This window comes from Biomphalaria glabrata, chromosome 12, assembly GCF_947242115.1.
Source record: "Biomphalaria glabrata chromosome 12, xgBioGlab47.1, whole genome shotgun sequence".
NCBI lineage: Eukaryota > Metazoa > Mollusca > Gastropoda > Planorbidae > Biomphalaria > Biomphalaria glabrata.
Genome location: NC_074722.1, coordinates 34,121,886 through 34,145,931, shown reverse-complemented (window position 1 = coordinate 34,145,931; position 24,046 = coordinate 34,121,886). Strand labels below are relative to the sequence as shown.

Here is a 24,046-nt window from a genome sequence, read left to right as displayed (position 1 = left end):
AAAAAAAAAAAGTTAAAGAGGGGAAAAAGTTCAAAGCCAACAAAAGTCTGCCTTTCTTATCAATATCATTTGGTCTTTATTCTATATGCTTATATTTTCCTTTGAGTCCCATTTCCTTTATTGGTGTGACACTTTTAGGAAACATGATTCTACAAAACTGTATTGGGTATTGTTATGGCATGATTAGAAATTAGTTATTTGTTTCGTAAATAGGGGAAGCTTTGACTTATAGACAATGACGTGACTAGTAAAAACAAGGATAGGATTTGAGGAAGAATAGCAAACCGTAAACAGATTACTTTTGACAGCTTTAGAGAGAGGAGCTTTTTTATGAACGTAGAGATTTAGCTTGAAGACATTCGACGGCTCCATTCGTTATTATAAAACTTCTTGTTCAATATTCAATATCAGCGTCAACTAACTTATATAATTGGCCTTTGCCTGTGTTATTTGTGTTCGCTATTTGAGAGTTAACTTCATTTGACTTATGTGTATAAGACACAGCGTGGAAGAGCCTAACAGTATTGAATCACTTATGTAACTCTGATGTCATCAATTGGTTAAATCAAAAATGTCTGGTTGTCCATAAATTAACACTAGCTTGTTATAACTTTAAATGTAAGAAACTGCTAAAACTAGTTTCACATAAGTAGCTTGAATTCTAAACAATTCAAAATTGAGCTTGTCCAAAATACTACATGATAAAAGTACTTCATCCTAGGCGCTGGCTTTGATAAACTTATAATCATTACTCCAGTACTTCATCCTAGGCTTAGGCTTAAATAAACTTACAATCAATACTATAGTACAAAATAATATCAAAAATATTTCAAACATCTGTAAAATTGTTATGCTTACAAATACACAAAGCAAACAAATGAAAAAAAACAATCTTCAAAGTTACAAAAAACAAACAAGACAAAATACTTTCTAATCCAGTTGAGACAGGTCAATCCAAGATGAGAAATATGCAAACAAGCATGACCAGTTTAAAATTTGTGTTTTGTTTGTTTTAAAGCTGTATAATATATGGCACAACTTTTGAGTTCAATACTGATAATAAACAATTTTAGCCATCATAGTGCTGCCTAAATAATATTAGTAAGTTCTGGTCATATTATGACATTCAGTCAGAGAAGTAAATATTAAAACAAACAAAAAAAACTTGCCAACTTTCAATAACAACAAATTAGATCTATGTACAAAAAGATGCAAGTCTTTTATGCAGGTGTTAGAACCCAGAGAAATACAAAATAGGCGTAACATTAAAAATTCAATATCCACAACAATTTTTGTTGTTAGGGCAATGTGTGTTTCATGTTGTACAACAAGGAATGAGACGCAGGCCAGGTGTCGTTCAACTCGGAATGGCTGGTCAGGAGGCCTGGGAGGGACATTTCCACACAAAAAAAAAATGGCTCATCTGGCCACATGGAGTTAATTAACGTGCAGAAGCAGCTAAAATTGTCCAATAAAAGTATTAATAAACCTCTATGTCATGGAAACATATTTTAAAGGATACCATATATACACAGAGACATATACAAAATATGTAAAAAAATTATTTATGTATATCAGTGTTGAGGCAGGGCTAATACAGGCTGTCATCTCCGCTAACACTGCTGCTGACACTTCGTGACCTAAGGCTGTGGGACAATCTGGGGCTGGACTCGACAAAGGTTTGGTGTGACATGGCCAGCTGTTCAGTAACATCCAGCAAACCAGACACCAGGGATAAGCTAGCCATGGCTGCATCATTCACATCCCTGTGATTGGTACATTTGGAAGGGTCATTGCCAGCTAACGACATACGAAGGTCATGCTGCATTTTCCTGGAAGGAAAAGAACAAAATCTTAAATTCAAAATTTTAACACTTTGTTTTTCAATGACAGTATTCTCTGGGAGTCACACCTGTACTGCTTTTAAACTAGAGCCACAGGAAAGCTGCCAAATAGTGTTTATTGTCAGACCCATTTCAAGTTTCATGAATGAAGCTTTAAAACCTTCAACCAAAGAGTACTAAGTTAACTTTTTATAAATATATTGGAGCCATAGAGTGCTTGGCTTCCAAACCAGGAGTCCCAGGTTCGAATCTAGGTGAAGACTGTGATTTTTAATTTCGGGATCTTTGAGCACCTCTGAGTCAACCCAGCTCTAGTGGGTACCTGATATAAGTTGGGGAAAAGTAAAGGCAAATGGTTCTTGTGCTGGCTACATGACACCTTTGTTTACTGTGGAACACAGAAACAGATGACCTTTACATCATCTGTCCCATAGACCACAAAAATGTTCAACAATTTGAAGATTAACTCCCCTTGTCTAAAAGAAATGGAGAGATAAAGGCAAAGGATTAAGAAGAAAAGAATCAAACATAAGACTGGGAAGCATGGTGGCTTATGAACTGACAGGTCACAAGTTTGAATACCAATGAAGATAAGAATCCTAAATTTAGGGATTTTCACATTGCTACTGAATTTACTAAATTACAAGGGGTACTTGAAATGACTTAGGGAAAGTAATAATATGAGGTTTCCCCTAGTTATAACATTGTTTGTGAGAAATCATTCTTTACGAGCAACTCACATCTGGCTCAAGAAAAATGGCTCAAGAAAAACTGGTCGCCTTCACCTCCATTAAGTGGATGTAATAAAACAGGACCAATAAACATTGATACTGACCATTGGGAAGACATAGCCCTAGACCGCACAAGTTAGAGAGAGACGGTGACCAAGAAAGCTATTGTAGTGAAAACACATGGGCCTCAGCTCTAGAAGAAAAGCGTGCCATACGAAAAATGGCTGACTCCTCTACCACCAAAGTGACAGCCATCTTAACCTGCGATATACCTGGACGGGCTCCACAGTCACATGAAAAAGTGTTTGAGATGAACCATGGTCATTCTACAACTGAAGGAGGTCAACTAAACTGTGAAAACCAGAGTAGAGAAAATGTCAGTGGACACTGAGCAGGTTGCGTAACATGACCCTGGGTGATGATAAGGATCCAGTCCAGATAACTCTACTGACTAGAAAGGTTCTTTTTTGGGGACTGGGATAGTAAAGTCAGATGTTAGGCTGATCACTGGTCACTGCTAAGCAAAGTGATTGTTTCAAAGTTTATGGTTTGAATTCTCATCACAGCTTCTCTATTTTAACCAAACCCTCTTACCCTTCTGTCAAAAACTGTTTTTTTTTTGTGTGGACACTCTTTCTATTCTGGCAAAGAATTAAATTTATTACTTTGTCAAATTATAGTATAACATAATTTTAATCATTGGTTATACACATTATTTGATTATTTACTAAGAATTTGTATCTTGACTAATAATCTAGTCAGCTCTAACAGTTACCATGTTTGTCTTTTCTGACAAAATGAAAACAAATTGTTTGTATACATAAAACAGCTGACTTTAATAAAGTCAAATATAAAATGCAATAAATATGAATTACTTCTGTTGAAATCCAATGATACCATAGCAAAAAAAAATTAAAAAACACTGAATTTTGGTTCTTTAGTAATTCTAGTCTTTAGATATTATTTATTATAAATCTTGCCAAAAAAATGTTTTTTTTTCTTGTTCTGTAATAAATGAATTGTTTTCACTTACCTGATTTTATCTTTACTATGTGCAATCTGACTGTATATGATCTGGGCATCAACATCAGGGTCTAGTGGGTCCTGCCAGTCTCCTAATACAACACCATGGTAGGTGGGGCTGCAGCCAGGGGCTGGAGAGAAAACAACATAGGGGCTGCAGAACTGAAGCAGAACTGATGCTTGTGAAAAACTTTGAAATTTAATTCACATTTCAATTGTCACCAAGTTGCCTTCCCATAATACCTCACAAGTCAGTATATTGGCTTTATTAAGCTTTCTTTTGATTTTCCCATTCTTAGAAAAGGCAAGAACAATCTACACTGCATTCTTTTCGTTATTAGCAAAACTTTTTGATGAAATTTTTCTCTTCTAAAATTACCCAGAGTGTTAAAAACTTTATTTTACAAAACAAAATTGTAAGAAAACGCATTAAATTTTAAAATACTGACCAAAGAAAGAATACAAATAAGATAATCAAAAAGTAAAGTACTAAAAAAAAAACACAAGGTTGCACTCTATAACCAAACCTAAATAGTTTACAGCCAACAACCCGATATAACAATTATAGTTGAATTACCACTACCCAGCATGCAATGTATGCAAACTTAAGTCAGTATCACTCACCTATGTCTTGCTCTCGGCGACAACAATTCCATTTATCTCCCTTGAACACCCCAGGGTGAAATGTTTCCACTCTGCATACATTGTATTTACAAGTCTTCCTTATAGCAGATATCCAAGCTGTGAGCTCATTTACATCCTAATAGACAAATTCACTTGATACAAATGGATTTAAAAATAGAAAAATCTAGATCTACGAGAATTTGTTAAAAATAGAGAAAAAAACAACTTCATTTGAATTGATTTCAGTTTCAGGAATTTAGTGAAATATATTAATTGTTATGAGATTTTCTAATAAAAATAAAATATAATCAAATTTCAGTTTGATGATTTACCATTATCAAAAATATAAACTATAGTGTTAAAAGTGTTAAAACATTACACTTTTTTTTTAATAACAAATATATCTAGTATTATCAAAGCTATGTGACATGAATGACAGAACTAGATCATCTGATCTTGCTCAAGGTGTTGGATTTAAATTTTCATGATTTGTGAATGTATATTGGTCCACTTGGAGCTCTTACAGTAGCAGACACATGTTACATCAGAAGGTTGTAGCCTTGGACACATTAAACCCATTCAAACATTAAGCCATTAGAATTAAGTGAATTCAACTTTATCTTCCACCAAGACTCAGGTTCTGAAGGGGAACTTTATGAACTAAGTTTTGTTCTCTAAATATGAAAGATTATTTATTATTGTAGCTTTAAAACAACCTGAGATGCTGTCTGGTCTCTAGTGACCATGAAACATTATTAATTTAGAAAATCTATATTGGACAATCATAAAAAATGGGTTTTGACTTTACTTTACATGATTTAAAAAATCAGCCAATAAGAGAGAAAAAATAAGGTTACATTTCTGGTATTCTCATTTTGACTATAATCTTGATTTACTAAACAAAACAATTAGCCTCCCAAATGGTTAGGAGAGATGTACCTTTGCTTGGAAGTAGATGATGGCTGTGCTCTCATCTGAAGTTTTGTGGATGATCTGCCCCATGTTGGACTTCCCCAGAGCGCCATAATCCAATTTCTCCACAGCGCAGATGTTCTCAACCATGACCATGGTGTCTTCCTGTGAGTACAATTTTCCATGTTAGGTCAGATGACATTACATAATCTAATGAGATTTAAAATAGTTGCATTAATGAGATTAAAAATAGTTGCACACATGACTAGTAGCTTAGTTAATCATAAATATATAGTTCCTTAAGGTTGTTATTGTTGGAAGTGGTAATGGATATTACCACTACCAAGCTTCTCAACTGCTGTTAAGTTACATGTTAAAAAAAGGATTAAAGACAGTAATACATTTCTTCCTTTTTTGAACCCCAGTCCTTATCCCTTCAATACTAAATAATGCCATTTTGTGTACCACTACTTGATTGGTTCAACCATTTGTATCACTAGAAATAGAAGACAAGGGGAGACAACTTACATCTTCTGGTGTTTTCCTGTAGCACAGCATGACCCTGGTCAGGTAGAAGTAACACTTCTTCAGGACGATGGGTCGGAACAAGCGCTTGCAGTGGTAGTGGCACTTGTACAGGTGCCCCTGAATCAGCACCGTCTCATTGCTCTGCTGCCTGACCAGGTACCTATGGGCAGCTGTAAACACATACACAAAGTTTAGACACTGAGACCAATGTCTAGCAACACAATTAACAAGGTGCATCATTTAGAAGCAACGGCAGTGAGTGGCTCACAGAGGGAGGGGTGGGAGGAATAAAATTAAAAAGCGAATAAAAAGATATTGTAATCTTTTTTTATGGGGGGGGGGGGGGGGTTCTAACTTAGCAAGTCATTGACAAAACATGTTTAAAGAATATACATAGTAATGTATCTAGCTAGATAGAGATATAAGGGGCTGTTATCAATATCAATTGTTCCTGCTAGTAATAGGCCTAATGGGCTTACACATGTATTTAATAATTTTGTGTGTGTAATTATCTCTGCTGAAAATAAGTTAGTAAGTTAAACCTAAAGCAACAAGCTGTCATCTATAAACATACTTGAACGACCTAAATGGTCTATGTGCCACATGTGAACGTACTTAAATTTTCTTATTAGCTTTAACCAAGAGATAGTTTGGCCATACAGGGACAGCATATTCACAAAATGTTTATCAAGCAAAAAAAAAAACTTAACACTATTGCATAAAAACACAACTAAGAGGACAAAGGAAAGATAACCATATTCAATAACAAACTTTTTCTTCCAGTTTTAGGAACTATCATTGTCACAAGGCCAAAATAATAATGAAATTGAGAATGTGTGACTGAGTGACTTGGCTACCTAATTAGAGGGCTTGAGTATGAATCTCCATGTAGATAAGGAATTTCAATTGAGGGAATTGAATTTAACTGGGTTGAGTTTGCTGAGCGCCAAAAGTAACACAGAAAACTCCCAGTTACCCCCTGCATGTCCACATAATAGGTTGGATCAGGGAACATGGAGGGTCAATTTAGACTAATTTGTTATTAGGTCTAAATAGATTTAAGCATTGACTTGTCTAAGGTTTGTCTTGTAAATATGTTAATGCCTAGTCAGACTGATTAGCTGTAACTGTAACAAGGTTCAAGCTTAATTAGACCTTGATATGTTTTTAACTTGATGTAGGTTTAGGCTTATCATTAGAAAACAAAACGGAACACAGAATACAAACTAACCAGAGAACTCGCCCACATCTACCAGAAGATCCAAGTAATCCTTGACCTCTGTGATCTTCTGTGAGATAAGAGGCAGAAGTGGCTCCATCCAGACCTCCTTTCCTAGTGACCCTGGGATCAGGTTGCCAATACTCTGGACAATCTATCAGAATACATTTTAGTAGTGTCAAGTGGACACAATAGCAATACAGCAATCAAGCATTATACCTTTTTAGCCATAATCATAGACTATAAATTTCACTGGAGTGTTAACTTTATATGTCACAACTCATTTTCTTATTCTTAAGTCCAGCAGAACGAGCATCTTTGAAAGAGTGGCATTGTGTATTATTTGTTTTTGCCAATAGTTAACATAGTAATCCTGTTGTAGATAATCTATAGTCTACATGTAGAGACATTTTCTTTAACCTTTTCATATTAAGTCTTTATTTGATACTGACAGGTTGATAATTGATTTGCTAATTTTGTTAAACTATATGCATAGACTTTTTATAACTGTGCTAAGCCATATTTTAGACATTCAATAGACCTAAAAATGTAGGATTGTGTAAAATATCTGCCATTATTTACACAAAGCCAAACAATATGGACATCACAAATGAAAGCAACTTACTTTGGCCAATAAGGTAAATGTCCGAATGACCTTAAGGTTAGGATGCTGGTCACTGACAGAAAACAATTTGGGTGACATCACAGCTGGGGCAAAAAACCTGAGAAAGATGAAACTGCTAACAGCTATATACGGGACATCCTGCAAGTTAAAACAGAAATACTGATTAGTGAAGAACTCTTAATTTTATTTTTGTTCTTGATCAAGAAAGGAAACATCAGTCATACAACTTTTTTCATGCCAAACAGTACAATCTACAGAAGACATATCATGACACTGGCTAATCAGTTGTGTAATTTTGATTTGATTTTATATTTATATGTTTTGGACATTCAATCAGAAATGAAGATTATTATGCCAAACTTCCTGCAGGATGGCAGGAGATGTGATGACATACCACACAACCAGGCAGCATAATGATAAAATGAGTAAATGGTTATCTAGTTACATCTGTGCACTATAGAATAATAAAGATTCTTAAAATATGATTATTTGTTTGCTTTGTTATTACAGTTGTAGATCTAACTCTGAACATAAATTATTAACAACTGGGAGGTCATTGTAGATATTGTAGATAATGTAATATATAAAGTTGTTTTGAAACACACACAAAAAACACATCAGTTCTAAAGAATTTCCAGAAACTATGATATATGGCTAAAAGAAAATGTTCTCTATTTTTTAAAGTAATGTCTTCCACATGCATGCGAGACATGGAAGTCATCTGCCAAATTAGAGAAAAGACTCAAATGTGGCTCAACAAAGATGGCTAAGTCGGATTTTGGGAGTCAGTTATAGAGATCGAGTTTCAAACAAGGAAATCCTTCGCTGAACTGAGAGTCAAACACTTAGTGAGGTTGTGACAGAGAGTCGCATGAGGTTTGAGGGACATGTTCTCTGACAAAATGAATTACGCACACCAAGAGTTGCGAAGACATGGAGGCCAATAAGAGGAAAAAGCAAACAAGGATGTCCTCATATAACCTGGCACCACACTTTCATGGAAGACCTCAGAGCAGTGGACACCAAATGGGAAGAGACTTCAGACAGATCTCTGTGGAGACAGCTTGCCCCCTAAGGTGGGAGGATCTAAGTCTAAGTTAAATCTAAGTCTTCCATATGATCACCAGTAGACCCCTCATTTATATATATATATATTTCACTTTATGTCTGGCAGGTCATATGGTAAGCATTTTAAATTGCAAATATAATGGTTTCTTTTTGTCCGGCTGTCATATCATACACTTTTCTAATAATTTAAGCAGTACAACACATTGTTCTTGAGAAAAACACATGCAGCTTATAAAGACACAATGTCTTTTGAAAGTCTTAACAGACTTATAAAACCAAACAACTATTTTACTGTGTAATTTATGAAGACACACGGCCATTTCAAAGTTTACCACCTTTGTTTGTTTTTTAGAGACGCTAATTAGTTTCAAAGTTTATCCACCTTTAAACGAAAAATTACCTCAAACATTTCTTCTGGCCATTTCTCCCTGACTCTGACCTGAATATTCTTCAAGACCCGCCTCAAGACCTGAGGGCAGTAGGTAATGGAGCCAACAATACTGTTAATGATCTCACAAGTGTAGTCCTCCAAGGCTTCTAGACTGTGATTCACAAAACTTTCCTCTGACTCTCTGTGAAGGCTGTGACGTCGACTGATCAAATCAAAGAAAATGTTTCTTTTCATCTTCCACATCTTTTAAGCTAGTTTGTTAAATTATTAATACAAAAAAAACTCTCAATGTGATGGTGACCCACCGAGACTGAAGTTAAGATTAATGATCATATATTGTAATCTTTATTAGGATTTCAACTTTCTTGAATAATTGGATTTATTTAAATATTCTGTGAAATGAATTATAAAAGGACTAAATATTTAACAAAAAGTTATCCCCACATGTCCATTTTAGTGTATAACTTAATAAACCTGCATGTTGCTGCTCTATCAAGAGACAATCATACAAACACATCTAATCTCAAACAAGAACAACACACAGGAATATAAAGTACTAGAAAAGGTGACCAGTCATTTCATCCCCGGTCACTTCATGCTGGTCATTTCATCCCCAGGTCATTTCATTCCCAATTAAATATTTGTCTTTTTTCATTGTTTAATTGTGCTGTTAAGGCTTTGACTTTAAGCCCTCATTTCATCTTATAAATATGATTATGTAGAATGCTTTGTGATATTTTTTGACATGTTACTAATGCGTTTATAGTGTTCCCTCTTCCACTTTGGATTCTTGATGATAAATCTTATAATATATTGTAAATCTGGGTGTGTACTTAGCTATAGCCTTCTATTGGATGTGGGGGATGTAATATTATAATGTTATCCTGCGCATGACGTAATGATCAAAGGCCAAGGTTTGGTGGAAGTAGTGAAAATCAACTGAGAGATAGAAGTGCGATTAGAATAATTATGACCATGCCGCTGATAACTTATCATCAAAGGCCAAGGTGTGGTGGAAGTACGACATACCTAAGAAAGATGCATTAATAATTTATATTAATAATGCTTGCAAATAAGCTACAAGCATCAAGTTAATGTCACTTTATCAGGCTATATAACATTTGTATGCTTCTAATATTTGTTAACTACATTATTATAGATTCATTAAAAAAATAGTAAAAAAAAAAGCTTAAGTCTACTTCAAAGTTGGTTAGCACTATTACAAGCTCAATTCCTGACCATTTGCAGGCACAGATTGCCAACCATCAAATACAGATACATGTTAGTCTTAACCTTGCACTGTGACTACTTAAGTATCTATGTTAGAATGGATAATAGTTTAGTAACTCTGGTATGTGATATTTAGTATTCAATGTTTTCTCATGTAATTGCTTTCTCAAAGAAAATGCAAATAAAATTTATTAGCTCAAAAATTGATATAGTCAATATACATTAAAAACTATATCACAATTCCTTAAATTTGTCCATGTTTCTTGTAATAAACAAAAAAGATGAACCCCAAATTATTCAACTTTAATTATAAAATAATTGCAGAAAAAAAATATGTGATTACTTGTAAACAATTTAAATATTTTTATGTCATTATATAAAGTTCAAATATTTATTAATAACATTTAATTACATTTTTTTAAAAAGTATTTAAAAACACTTAAAAGTCATTTTTTAAAGGAATGTGCTTTTTGGTAGAATTCTGTACCACTATGTGAGCCAGTGCTGATGTTGATGTCTTGCGAAAATGTCAGCAGCTCTTGGAGCTGCGGGGAGGCATTACTGAAGGGTCATTTCAATGGTATGGTAGCTATTCAGCACTATGCCAAACAGCAGATTCCAGACCAGGGATTTAGGGAGACCAAGGTCTCCCTGCCTTGCCACCAATCGGAGTTCATCTCAGATGTTGAAGGACAGATTGAAATAGAAGAACAACACTCGACTTACCCACGCACACTGTTGACCTTACAAGGGTCCAACTCAACAGTTTTCTTCTCATTGATGATTCGGTCTACTGTGGGTTTTAGCACCTTTTGTAGGTAAGGCATTGCTAACACCTGATTGGTGGAGACATTGATAAAGTAAGACATAGCTAGCACCTGATTGGTGGAGACATTGAAAAAGTAAGATATAGCTAGCACCTGATTGGTGGAGACATTGATAAAGTAAGACACTGCTAGCACCTGATTGGTGGAGACATTGATAAAGTAAGACACTGCTAGCACCTGATAGGTGGAGACATAGATAAAGTAAGACATTGCTAGCACCTGATAGGTGGAGACATAGATAAAGTAAGACATTACTAGCACCTGATTGGTGGAGACAATAATGAAGTAAGACATTGCTAGCACCTGATTGGTGGAGACAATAATGAAGTAAGACATTGCTAGCACCTGATTGGTGGAGACAATAATGAAGTAAGACATTGCTAGCACCTGATTGGTGGAGATTTTGACAAGCCATAATTGGTTCAGCTATTCTAGCTAACTCTTGAAGAGATCTGCCTGGAAAGCCTAACAAAGTTCAATGACTTTATTAGCTACGCTACCTAAGATCAATAAAACTCTCAGAGATTGTAATGGATCATTAAGAAAAGGAGCCATTCTAAGCACAACAAATCTCAGCCCTCCAGATCAAATCAACGTAAATAAAGAAGACTTTCTATTAGAAAAGACAAGAAAGAATGCTTGAAGGATGTGAAGAAGAGGCCATTAGACTGCAATAGAAATAAGGTAGGTTCAGACAAAACATAATTTTAATCAGTCAAATGACTAAAACAACAAAGAGGGAAACTACATCACAGGTTTGGGTTTTCTCTCTGGACATATAAAAAAGTATACCTAATTTACATACTATTTATAATCATACTATACCATTATATTAGCACTAATTGTTGAATGAACATCAATATATTAATTCCCATGTCTCATAATAAGTTATTTAGTAGTAATCATATTAGTTATTTTTAATCAAAATCTTACTGTTAGTGTTTATTTAAAAAAAAAAGCTAAATAATCCCAAATATTAAAAATGTACAAAATAAACAGTTCAGTACTTGCAATCAACACCAACTAGTAGCTACTCATAATATTTCCAAAGTTGGCATCACTCACCTTCATGAAGTTATCCACTGCCTTAGTTCCCAGCGTGTTGCCTCGGAAAAGTGTGTTGACATCTTCTGTTTTAGCAATATCCCTGACGATGACAGCATCCAAGAATTCAAAGATCAACTCTTGGCTGAGGTAGAATCTAACCAGGGCCATGGCGATGGCTCCCAGCTCAATTGTTCTGTCTTGTTCAATCATGTCCCAAATAAGGTGGCCCAGATCCTGGCTCTTAAAAAAATTATTATATTTATTAATGTAGCTGGAAAAAAAAGAATTTAAACAACATATTTCAAATATCCACAATTTTTAAGAGCCGCAAAATTACTTTTAGGTGCACATTATAATTACATATTTTAGAAGTAATTAACAATCAAATGCATCATTAGGAATCATTTGACAATCTTTTTACACTATCTTTTTGCTAAAAAAGGTTTGATCATAATTTGTTTTTTATTGTTTTGTATCTAACTTTTACAGACTGTTCCAAATTTTCATGAAAAAATAGTCACACTGTTTGAAAATTACCATTTTAAAATATAAGCATAAAAAATGAAGATGAATTACTTTGACAGCCTCAGCAAGGAGTTCGTTCAAAGGTCTGTAACAAGATGAAGGCAAAACTATCTCTTCCAACAGCTGGAGTTTCACCCGAATCTTTCCTCTATCAACTCGACTGAAACAATTAGAGTTTTGACATTTGGTTGGTTTCTTTTGACACTTTAAACGGTAGGAGATAAATTAATGGTTTCTTCAGTAAATGATTTTGATATATCACATTCTATATGGAAAAGATTTGGCTCCAGATGGATCCTTGCATGAGTATCTTAATTTCTGACATGTAAGCAAAGAGAACAGCCAAGAGATACAAATAGAAACTTTAAGCAAATGCAAAGCAAGATGAAATTTAACCAAACTTTGACAAAGTAAATCCCCACAACTATCTCTATGCATATACAGGTAAAAGTAAAAGGTTCCCATTTCAGACCTTGCAATCTATAGGGCCTATGATATAATGGTCAACACTTTCTGTTTTGGTTAATGAAGGTGTCATGTGGCCAGCACAACACAAACCATCTTTACTTTTCCGCAACTAATGTCAGGTACCCATTAGAGCTGGGTGGACACAGAGGCACCCTAAAGATCCTGAAATTCTAAATTCCAGTCTTCATTAAGATTCAAACCCGGGACCCCCCCTAGTTTAGAAGCCAAACACCTACCACTCAGCCAATGCGCCTCCATACATACAAATGTTTGCTAATCTTCATTTCCTATGAAGGGGCTTGATTGCATTTTATTTTTCTTAATCTGACTTTACAATGTAATTAATGGAAATGAGCATATAAATACTAAATGAAAAAGATTTAATATCTTATACATTGTACAAGTCAGTCTTTAAGGGTCAAAATTGTTTCATTTAAGTCAACAAACAGTTTGTGTGAAAACAGATGGCGAAGAGTTCAATCATTTCAAAGTCCATTAATTATTTTATGTAATCAAATGATAAAAATTTTAACCTAACAGTGACAACATATTTGTACCTTGCTCTGCGAGCCCATCTGTCACTGGTTGGTCTCCTGGCTACTGCATGCCAATTTCTAATTGTTCCATGAGTCACATCTTCAGAATCTAAATGTATCTGTAACAAATGAATGGGAACATTGAAATAAAAATGTCCTTTTTTAAAGAAGCACTAAGATGTTGGCATAGATAATAATTATACAAAAGTATTACCTGTCCCATAAAGTCATCACTACTAAAGTTGTCTTTGTCCCAAACAGTCACAATCACACTCAGGTCAGCAATACAAGTATCCTCAGGCAATAAAAACTCTAATGTTTCATTCCATTCTGGGAATCTGGTTTTCTTTTGTTTCTGAGAAGAAGAGTTATACACTGTCTGCTGAAAATGTTGTCATCAATAAATATAAGGAGATATACACTTGTGCACTACATGACATCTCAGAACATCCATCACATTCTGTTTGTAGAGATGTGCAGTTCTAAACCAAGTAAAACCTTTGACATTTAGTGATGTGGAGGATAAGCTTTCCCCTTGCAGTAACTCATGCATCTAATGAAACTAAAGGTACTGCTGTCAATCATTCTTTCCACATGCGAAGTAAGGTGATTTTTTTTTATGCTGTGGGGGGTAAATGACTTGAGCTAGTGTGTTAAAGTGTTAAGTAGCTTTACTGATGATTTTTTATTTGTCGACTGAGGATTGAGGATTGTTTTTCTTTCATTTGTGAATTAATTTTTAAAATTAATTAGTGAATCTGGATATGTAAATTTCAATTGGAGCATCGTAAAATTATTTCTTTTTACCGGGAATATTGACTGATTATAGTTGGATAGTGCTTCTGCCATCAGAGAGATACCAGCGACCCGAAAATTGGTGAATTATTTTCTTTAATTCATTCCCACATCTTAACAGTACAATCAAAAAGAATACAAAAAGGACCATTGTGAGCTGGCATAGAACTGTTTCTTTTCTTCTTTGCCTCACATGTTCTTTTTTTTTTTAATGACAGGGATATCTCTTCAAAATAGTTGTTCTCCAAGTGAGCATATTCTATGCCAATAGTTCCCAGCTCTATACTAACTCAGCACTAATGGAACAAACAAATAAACAGTTATCTCTCTTAGAAGACAAATAGGTTGTGAGACACTGACCTAGATTGATATAAGCTTTTATAATGCTTAAGAAAAGTGAAGCAGATATAGATCTAAAGTTTAAGAGAGACTCCAACTTACAGATGTTGCTTTTGTTTCATCAAAGCATGTCACTGTCACATAGGGATCTGAATAGCCAGTTTTGTCTTTAGCAGCCAAATCTCTGTATAATATTGAAACCATTACTTATAGATATACTCTTTTTGAAATTTCATATGCCATAATAAAGTTGTGCTCTAAATTGTCAAAGTAGATAAAAGTAAAAATATTTAATATTTAATTAAACAAATTACCTCATTTAAGCTTAATGCTCCTTAACAAAGAAATTTCTAATCAATTATTGTAAAAAAAAATAAAAAAAAACAGTGGAAGTACAGGTACTTATTAATTATCTTGAAGTTATAATTACAGCATATAAATAAAATAAGATTATGAATACAGTATTTTCTTGAAACGTCTGTAATTTATACGAAAAAATTTATAAAAGCTTTATCTTTATGGTGGCACGGTGGCTGAGTAGTAAAGGGCTTGGCTAAAGAAGCAGAGGTCCCTGGTTCTAAGTCTGGGATTTTTTAATTTTGGAAATTTAAAGGTGCCTCTGAGTCCACCTAGCCTGCATACGTGACATTAGTTGTGGAAAAGTTGGTCATTGTACAGGCCACAGGACGACCTCAATAAACATGAGCCACAGAAACAGATGACCATAACATCATCTGCCCTATAGACCGCAAGGTCTGAAAGGGGAACTTCACTTTTTTTTTTTTTAATTTTTATACAAACATGCAAAACTAGTAATAAATAATCTACACTATTTATTCCTTCAGCTTTGACTACCTCCTCATGATGTGACATTAACACTTAAGCCCCTCCCCCATCTTGCTGGTTAAAAGAAGACGAAAGTCAAGCGCCATTTACCTGCCCTCCATAACAGTCACAAAGACATAAGACTGTCCTGTAGCCTCAGATGTCCTGATCCCGTACTCTAAGAGCATCTCTCCTTGAATCTCCAGATCTTTGTTTGCTTTCTGTAGCGGAAGCCAAGTTTCTAAACCTGAGCAACAAACATACAGAAAGAATAAAAGCTAGACAAATGTGTGTGGTAAATGATAACAGCAATACTTTGAAACTTTTAATGTTCACAGAGGATAATGAAAGTCAACTTAGCAACCCTTTTTATTAAGACGATGCATCAACAACAGAAGTTGTTCTGTAAAATTACATTTTGGAAAATTCCAGACAAAATATATGGCAAAATTTTATTCTTTCTTTCAGTTCTCAGTGGTTCACACAGTTTAAAGAAAATAAATTTAGAGCAAGGTATATATATAAAGGAAGTAAAGAAAGTTTAACCAGTCCATGCTTTTTGTATCTGTTAGCCTCCTTCAGTCCAAGAACAACTATGGTTCATCTACCAAATTTGTATCTATACATTCTTCAAACCAAGTTTATTCATCAGGTTTTAATTTCCCATTGACATCAGTGTTCTATTTACAGACCCACATCACACATGAAAGTCACTACATCTAGGATTACTACAACAATCAATGGGGCAACTTGCTCGGCAGCGAGGGCAAAAGCTTTCTGCTGCCAAACTACTTTTAAAGCTTGTCAAGAAGAACCTCATGTCACCATTGTAATAGCTACACCCTGAGTAAAGGGAAAGGCAATGATTACCTCCTACCCCCTGCAATGAAGTTCTTAGGGCCAAAGCTATCATGATCTATCAGGTCAAGCAGGCCCACCGCCAGAAATGTGCCCCAGACAACTGAGTACATGTGGGCCCTTCTGCATCCCCCTCACAAACATGAACATTTTAAATATGTATACGAGGAGCATCCAAAAAAAGCGTGAAGGCCCCAGACCCTATTTGTCCCCCCATGACAGCGTGCTTAGGTCAACTTAGATTCTGGCAAGTAGGATGAGGAGAAGCATGAAGAAACATCATCCCCAGAAATTGAAGAGTTCTAGTGGCATTAAGATCACATGAAGCAATATAATAAGCTCTTCAGAGTTGCGGATCTCATAACATATGCTACTAAAGGCCAGTGTTATCCATAAAATGACATCACAAATTTACTTAAAAGAATCAAGTAAAAAAATATGTAAATGGGTTAACCACAAACTTGTAATATAACCATAGGATTATTAAAACTTTAATTCTATTACTTAGTCTGTTAATTGAAGGCAAGCAATTAAATTATATAACTCAAATGTACACACATTTTTAAAGTTTTACCTTTTGGATTTTTATTTTCATACATATAATCTCTGGTGACGGAAGCAACCCCAATAATATCATCTCCACTGAAAAAAATAAGAGTTACAAATATTTATTTTAAAAGTGATGGCCTGGCTAGAAAAAAAGTTTAATGACTTGAAATTGAATGTGAAAATCAAAAATAAAATTGTGGAAGAAGTGGATGCGATGTTTTTTCTAGTGGCTATTTGAAAGGTAAAGTACACATCATATGCCGATTGCTTTATTCTATGTTTTGTAAGTAAAGGTAAGTAAGTTAAAGGTAATCTGTGGGCCACAGAAACAGATGACCTTTAAATCATCTGCCCTATAGGTCACAAGGTCTAAGAGGGGAACTTTACTTTTTTTTTTCGTAAGTTAAAGTGTCTCCTCCATACCTTCAAGTCAAAATGTTCTTTGAAACTGATAACACTTAAAGAATCAATATCTTCAAGATATGGTCCAAAACGCAAGTGTTGGCTAGATCTACAAAGTGGTGCAGCCAAATCAATAGACAACATATGGCCAGTTAAAATATCAATTTGGGTCTATACTTATGGATTCAGATATAAGCTGAAGCATATGTTCAAAACAATATTTTTTATAACACACTGCAAATTTCAAAAACAATATTATTTATAACACACTGCAATTAAGAAATAACACAAACACAATAAAGCATAAAAAAAAAAAAAGAGAGAGACAATACTTTTTTTTATATTTAATGTCATGGACCAGGAACTATAATTACTAAAAGATGAGAGGTGAAACAAAAAAAAAGGTACTTTACTAAAAAAAAAATAAAAAAATTACTTACTTTATGCACTCAACAAACATAACTTGTGATAATTTTCATGAATATTTTTAATTCCTTGACAAAAAAAAACAACAACTTTTTAAAGAGACACCATAATATTGAGAACATGCACACGCAACTCACCTGCTGTTAGTCCAGTAGTGAAGATCAGCAAAATCAGACACACAACATTGATGGAAAAAGAAATAGACATTGAAAAGAAGAATATATTTTTGAAAATGCAGGTTACAATGGCAATACATAGGATCAAAACACAAAAATGGAATTAAATCACTCCAAAAATCTGGCGACAGTTCAAAAATGTTGGAAAAAAATTTCACGCCAAAGATATTTAGATGGAAAGCTTAAAAAAAGATTGAGAGAAAACCTTTTGAAATTCACATCACAAATACAAACACAAAAAAAAGTAACAGTATATGTCATTTTAAGGGTAGGCTTTAATTAAAAGTTTGTTTTTTTTAAAAGAAAATGTGGGGGAGGAAGGGTTGCTGTTTCATGCTGCCATGCAAAAAAAAACAAGGCTAAAATAAATGTCAAGTAAGAGATTAAAAGTAATCAGAGGATATTTATTTATATTAAATAAATGCTTAAATTACTGAACATTTAAAATGTAAATTTCATACAAACTCATTCATTTCTTATAAAATAAAAAGATGGCTATGAATTTCAAGACAATTAACACAAAAAAGCAAAATGCTTTATGGGACAATGTCTCTCTTGATGTCAAAAATGTGTAGCTTTATCTCTATATAATTCATGTTGCTGAATACTCAATGATAACTATACAGGCCATTTTATAAATCTACACTCCAAGAGCATTAATTGTACAATCACACATTTTGTAGTCCTTGGGTCTAAAGTAACATGAATCACTGATTATTGATATTGTGCATCTTTGGATGAAACTCTCTTACAATTAAAACAAATGATAAGCCAACATTTCAAAAACTTGTGATCGGCTTCTTTATTTAGGACCAATACTATTACCACAATTATTTTTTAGTAAGACTCTATCCTCCTGACATTGAACAAGTCCCTACATACATGCAAATTTGATTCCAGTTCTACGGGATTTAAAGTCATTTGAATGACTAATCAATCAGATTTTTATCATTTAAAAAAAAAGTTTTGTAGATTTGTTTTTAAAAGTTGTCTTAACTTTTTCTCTCCGTAATTATTTACCAAATTCTGGTGAAATCAACGTTGGTATTGTCAGTTAGGAGAGAAAAAGTTAATACTTTGAAATACTTATAACTTTGTTTGTATTTTTAAAAGTCTTTATTACTTTCATTTAAAACCTTATTTTATAAACTCCATTAGTCTAAACATATAAAAATGTATTATTTACACATTTGAATTTATATAAACTGGTTTATCTTAAGTTTTCAGTTTAATTAAAGTTGACTCTTTCAAACATCAATTGATTAATTGACGAAAAAATAACAACATTTTGACCTATCTTTTCTTCAGGGGTTAGGACGGAGAGGGAGACAAGAAGCTTATTGATCAAACTTTCCAAGTCAGAAATGTACAGTCAAAGATACCATCCTCATACAAAATATTAATAACAAAACATCAAAAACAACAGATTAGGGCAACATTAGTAAACACATTGGAGGTAATTGTTTTCTCTTTGTTGGCTTCTTACAGAGAATTTAGTTTTTCACAAGAAAAAGCAAAAAAGAAATGTAAATAAAATATTTTGGAAAAATTGACAAAATGTGGAAAAAAAAAACTGTTTTAAGTAAATGGTCACTGTACCTGACTTTATCAGCATCATAGATATAAAAGCTTAGAATTTGGAAGCCACTCGGCATATGAAGGATAAACTCTTCACCCCATAAAGGATCCAATGTTTTGTAGACAGTCGCTGTCCTGTGGGAATTTATTTTTAAAATGAGAAACATGACTTATTTTGTTGTCATAGATTTTAATTTACTTAAAAATAATAATACACACTGAAACAAGACTACATTTATCAGCATCATAGATATAAAAGCTTAGAATTTGGAAGCCACTCGGCATATGAAGGATAAACTCTTCACCCCATAAAGGATCCAATGTTTTGTAGACAGTCGCTGTCCTGTGGGAATTTATTTTTAAAATGAGAAACATGACTTATTTTGTTGTCATAGATTTTAATTTACTTAAAAATAATAATACACACTGAAACAAGACTACAATGATACACATAGAAACAAGACTACAATGATACACCTTGAAACAAGACTACAATGATACACACTGAAACAAGACTACAATGATACACCTTGAAACAAGACTACAATGATACACATAGAAACAAGACTACAATGATACACATAGAAACAAGACTTCAATGATACACCTTGAAACAAGACTACAATGATACACATAGAAACAAGACTTCACATAGAAACAAGACTACAATAATACACATTGATACAAGACTACAATAATACACATAGAAACAAAACAACAATTATACACATTGAAATAAGACTACAATGATACACATAGAAACAGACTAAAATGATACACACTGAAACAAGACTATAATGATACACATTGAAACAAGACTACAATGATACACATAGAAACAAGACTTCACATAGAAACAAGACTACAATGATACACATTGAAACAAGACTACAATGATACACATAGAAACAAAGACTACAATGATACACATTGAAACAAGACTACAATGATACACATAGAAACAAGACTTCACATAGAAACAAGACTACAATGATACACATTGAAACAAGACTACAATGATACACATAGAAACAAGACTACAATGATACACATAGAAGCAATACTACAATGATACACATAGAAACAAGACTTCACCTAGAAACAAGACTACAATGATACACATTGAAACAAGACTACAATGATACACATAGAAACAAGACTACAATGATACACATAGAGCAATACTACAATGATGCACATAGAAAGAAGACTACAATGATACACACTGACACAAGACTACAATGATACACATAGAAACAGAATAGAATGATACACATTGAAACAAGAGTATAATGATGCACATTGAAACAAGACTATAATCATACGCATAGAATCAAGACTTAACATAGAAACAACACTACAATGATACAAATTGAAACAAGACTACAATGATACACATAGAAACAGACTAGAATGATACACATTGAAACAAGAGTATAATGATGCACATTGAAACAAGACTATAATGATAAACACTGAATTAAAACTACAATGATACACACTGAAACAAAACAAGACTACAATGATACACAAAGAAACAAGAATATATAAAAATGTTGGGGGATTTTTAGCCACACATTGATTAACTTATTGTTTAAGTAACAATAATGCCCATGAGTTTGTGATCGCTAAGCTAAAGTGCTTTTCTTCTGAGACAAAGAGCCCTTAGTTCAAATTCAAGTAAAGAAAAGGATTTGAACTACATTTTTTAGGGTGTCCTCAGCTCTAGCCAGCTTTAATGCCTACACATGACAAGCACAATAAGAGGTGGTTGGTTGTTCTGTCGCATGAAACCATAGTAAAACATGTATACAGAAACAAGTAAAGCATCTACCCCATACATAACTGGATTTCAAACTGGAACTTTTATACTATAATGACTATAACATTAAAAAAAGGAAACTGACCTTGCAATGACCACATTGTCTACCTTGATAACACAATAGGGGTCACTCTTTCCATTGCTGTACACAGAGATTGATTAAAGAGATAAATATACATTGTGTTTATGACTACAAAGCTAATGTTTATTACACAATATAAAAGACTAAGACTAAGACTGCTTTATTGATCCTTATTGGAAATTTTTTCTGATTACAAGATCAAGGACTCTTTTCTGAAATCAAAACAACAACAAAAACATTCACATAAATAGAACAGACACAAACATAAAGAGTTCATTGAGTGACTACACATAGACGTCTTGATCCTTTTCACGTTTCCTAGTCAACTAATAGCACTGATACAGTCTGTCGAAGTAAGGAACTAACAAGTTTTTGTACCATTCAGTTCTAGTCTTCATTAACAGAAGTCACCCACTTCGCGACGACTTGACGTAGTTATGATAAAAAAAGTATCTAAAAAAACCTTTTTAAAAAGATTTAAATAATATAATGATTCTCTTATCAGACTTCATGTATGACAACATGGACATAAAAACAGATAAGTCAAGCACAACTGTAATTTCATCAGTGAGATGGTGAGTCATTTAGTGTGCATTTTGCAAGTCTGTGAGTAGCTAAATGAGAAAAGCATTGTCAAACAAATATTGAATCAACATAACTGCATTCCTCAATCTTCTGACTCGAAGACAAGCCTTATTATTATTGTTTATATAGAATAGATCTATTTTTTATGTCTATAATAATATTATAACAATATATGAATATCAATATGACCTAGATCTATATAACTTAATATAAGAGTATATATACCTTCTACATCATCTTCATCTATAGCTAGATCTAGAATCTAGATTCTAGATCTAGATAGATGTCCACAAAAGTTAAACAATACTCTTTAATTTTATACTACTTACAGTATACACTATTTACAGGGTTAATATATTCAATTTTCTGCAGTCTGATAGTAGTGTTAGTGATAGTGTTATTGTTAGTCAGTGTCAGTGACAACAACACAATATTACACATTACTATGATTACATTACTCACTCAGACGACTCAGTATGAATCAAAGTGTCAGTGACAATAATCACTCTTGTATTTACTAGATATATAGTTATATAGACATAGTCTAGATGAGTAGATCTACTATTGACTAGATGATGATCATTTAATAATATTTAATTCTATTTATTTATAATTTATTATTAATAATATTAGATCTAGATCTATTAATTAATTATTTAGATTCTACTTCTACTTACAAATCTTTCGCTAAAAGCTCCTTTGCCTCTGAAACTCTCAGGTAGAGAGTAGTGTGTGTAGAAACCATCCTGTGAAACTAGAAACTTTCTGACTAATAGTGACCAAAGATTTTGTCGTTCATTATGATCACTGGGAACACCTCATCCGTACATTTTGTTTATTGATTTTTTTGCTCTCAAGACTCAAGAAATGTTATGATTGATGTCGGAAGTGATGTCATGAAGTGTACCAGTCAATAGTGGATTAATTGAATTATGTCCCCTGACTGAACAAAATAAAATCCATTGAGTGTTTGTATGTAGCAGTAGCCTACTTGGAACAGAGGCCGGAGGGATAGTTACAATTACTAACAAGTTACAAGTTTTGATGTTTACAAATGTACAACTACACAAACAAACAGACATAAACTCTACGATCGTATGGACCTGGTCCAAAATTTGATCTAGATCAGAGGCGTAACTAGCAATGTGCGGGGTGGTGCAGAGCGCAGGTGGCATCAAGTGGTGTGGGGCATCAACAGTAACTGTTAGTTTAAAAAATAAAAAAAGAACACCATTGTACAAACTGCTGTAGGCCTATATGAATTGTAAACTAAAATATATTTAATTTGGTACTCTGTTAATCTCTAACACCTTTTTTTCTTACTTAAATTATCGTCAAAAAAAAAAAAAAGATGATTACGTTTTTACGCGCATCCATAGGTCAATCTAGTCATGCGTGTTAATCAATGACTTAAATTTTGCCAAGTCATTGGTTTTCCTGGCTGATTCAGTCAAACTTATTTTTTTATACTAGCAACGCTTTAATAATGAGTATAGGCCTATATTATTTTAGACAAAAAAACGTTTTTTGTCGTTTTATTTCGTTTATATATCGCACTGAACATCATTTACCCTAGCAACGCCGCACACTGACCTAGATCTATGTCGAAGCCAAGACAACAGCAACAACTGTTCAGACTGTCTTAACTTGAAAGCCGAGTACTGTTGCAAGTACTATATGCAGTAGCGGCCTTAGGGGGTGGCAAGTGGGGAAACCGCCCCAGGACCCGCGCCTGACCGGGGGGGGGCGCGATCAGATATTGTCAACAACTTCAAAAACCAAATCAGTTCTTATAAACTAGGACTTGTTACTCAATATTTTCCCAGTATCTTTATGATACCAATTATCATTTAAGCTCTTAACATACATTTTTGGTTTCGAAATACAGTTCTGTTTCGGTAAAGTCAGCAACTTATTACCTGCCGATTCTAAGAGACTATCATCGTTTAACAATTATTAAGGAGTGTGTCGTTAAAGCTGCCGAAATAATTTATCAAGAAAAGGTGAAAGC

General features: G+C 33.7%; 1 protein-coding gene across 3 annotated transcripts; it reads right to left on the bottom strand.

Annotated features, from left to right (window-relative positions):
• LOC106068382 (rasGAP-activating-like protein 1) lies at positions 1 to 22,963 on the bottom strand. Of its 3 annotated transcripts, XM_056005449.1 has the most exons (20): positions 22,713 to 22,963; positions 21,454 to 21,510; positions 19,568 to 19,681; positions 17,930 to 17,932; positions 16,990 to 17,057; positions 15,669 to 15,804; positions 14,835 to 14,916; positions 13,813 to 13,953; positions 13,620 to 13,717; positions 12,646 to 12,754; positions 12,088 to 12,309; positions 10,922 to 11,031; positions 8,975 to 9,167; positions 7,507 to 7,644; positions 6,894 to 7,035; positions 5,663 to 5,832; positions 5,162 to 5,299; positions 4,223 to 4,358; positions 3,609 to 3,729; positions 1 to 1,832 (listed from the first exon to the last, which is right to left on the bottom strand). In XM_056005449.1, the coding sequence occupies exons 1-20, from the start codon at positions 22,778 to 22,780 to the stop codon at positions 1,592 to 1,594; spliced, it is 2,487 nt and encodes an 828-aa protein (XP_055861424.1). In that variant the 5' UTR covers positions 22,781 to 22,963; the 3' UTR covers positions 1 to 1,591. The 3 variants fall into 3 exon arrangements, with proteins under 3 accessions (XP_055861424.1, XP_055861422.1, XP_055861423.1); XM_056005447.1 differs by lacking the exons at positions 17,930 to 17,932; positions 21,454 to 21,510; positions 22,713 to 22,963 and having other exon boundaries at positions 16,990 to 17,060; positions 19,568 to 19,743; XM_056005448.1 differs by lacking the exons at positions 17,930 to 17,932; positions 21,454 to 21,510; positions 22,713 to 22,963 and having other exon boundaries at positions 19,568 to 19,743.
• Positions 22,964 to 24,046: the final 1,083 nt, after the last annotated feature.

Bases quoted from the DNA above. Each gene is read 5' to 3' on its own strand.
- LOC106068382 (XM_056005449.1), bottom strand. From the start codon at position 22,780: ATGGTTTCTACACACACTACTCTCTACCTGAGAGTTTCAGAGGCAAAG. The intron at 19,682-21,453 runs GTCAGTTTCCTT...AAATTCCCACAG, and splicing joins GACAATGTGGTCATTGCAAG to GACAGCGACTGTCTACAAAA. The intron at 11,032-12,087 runs GTGAGTGATGCC...TCCACCAATCAG, and splicing joins CAGTGGATAACTTCATGAAG to GTGTTAGCAATGCCTTACCT.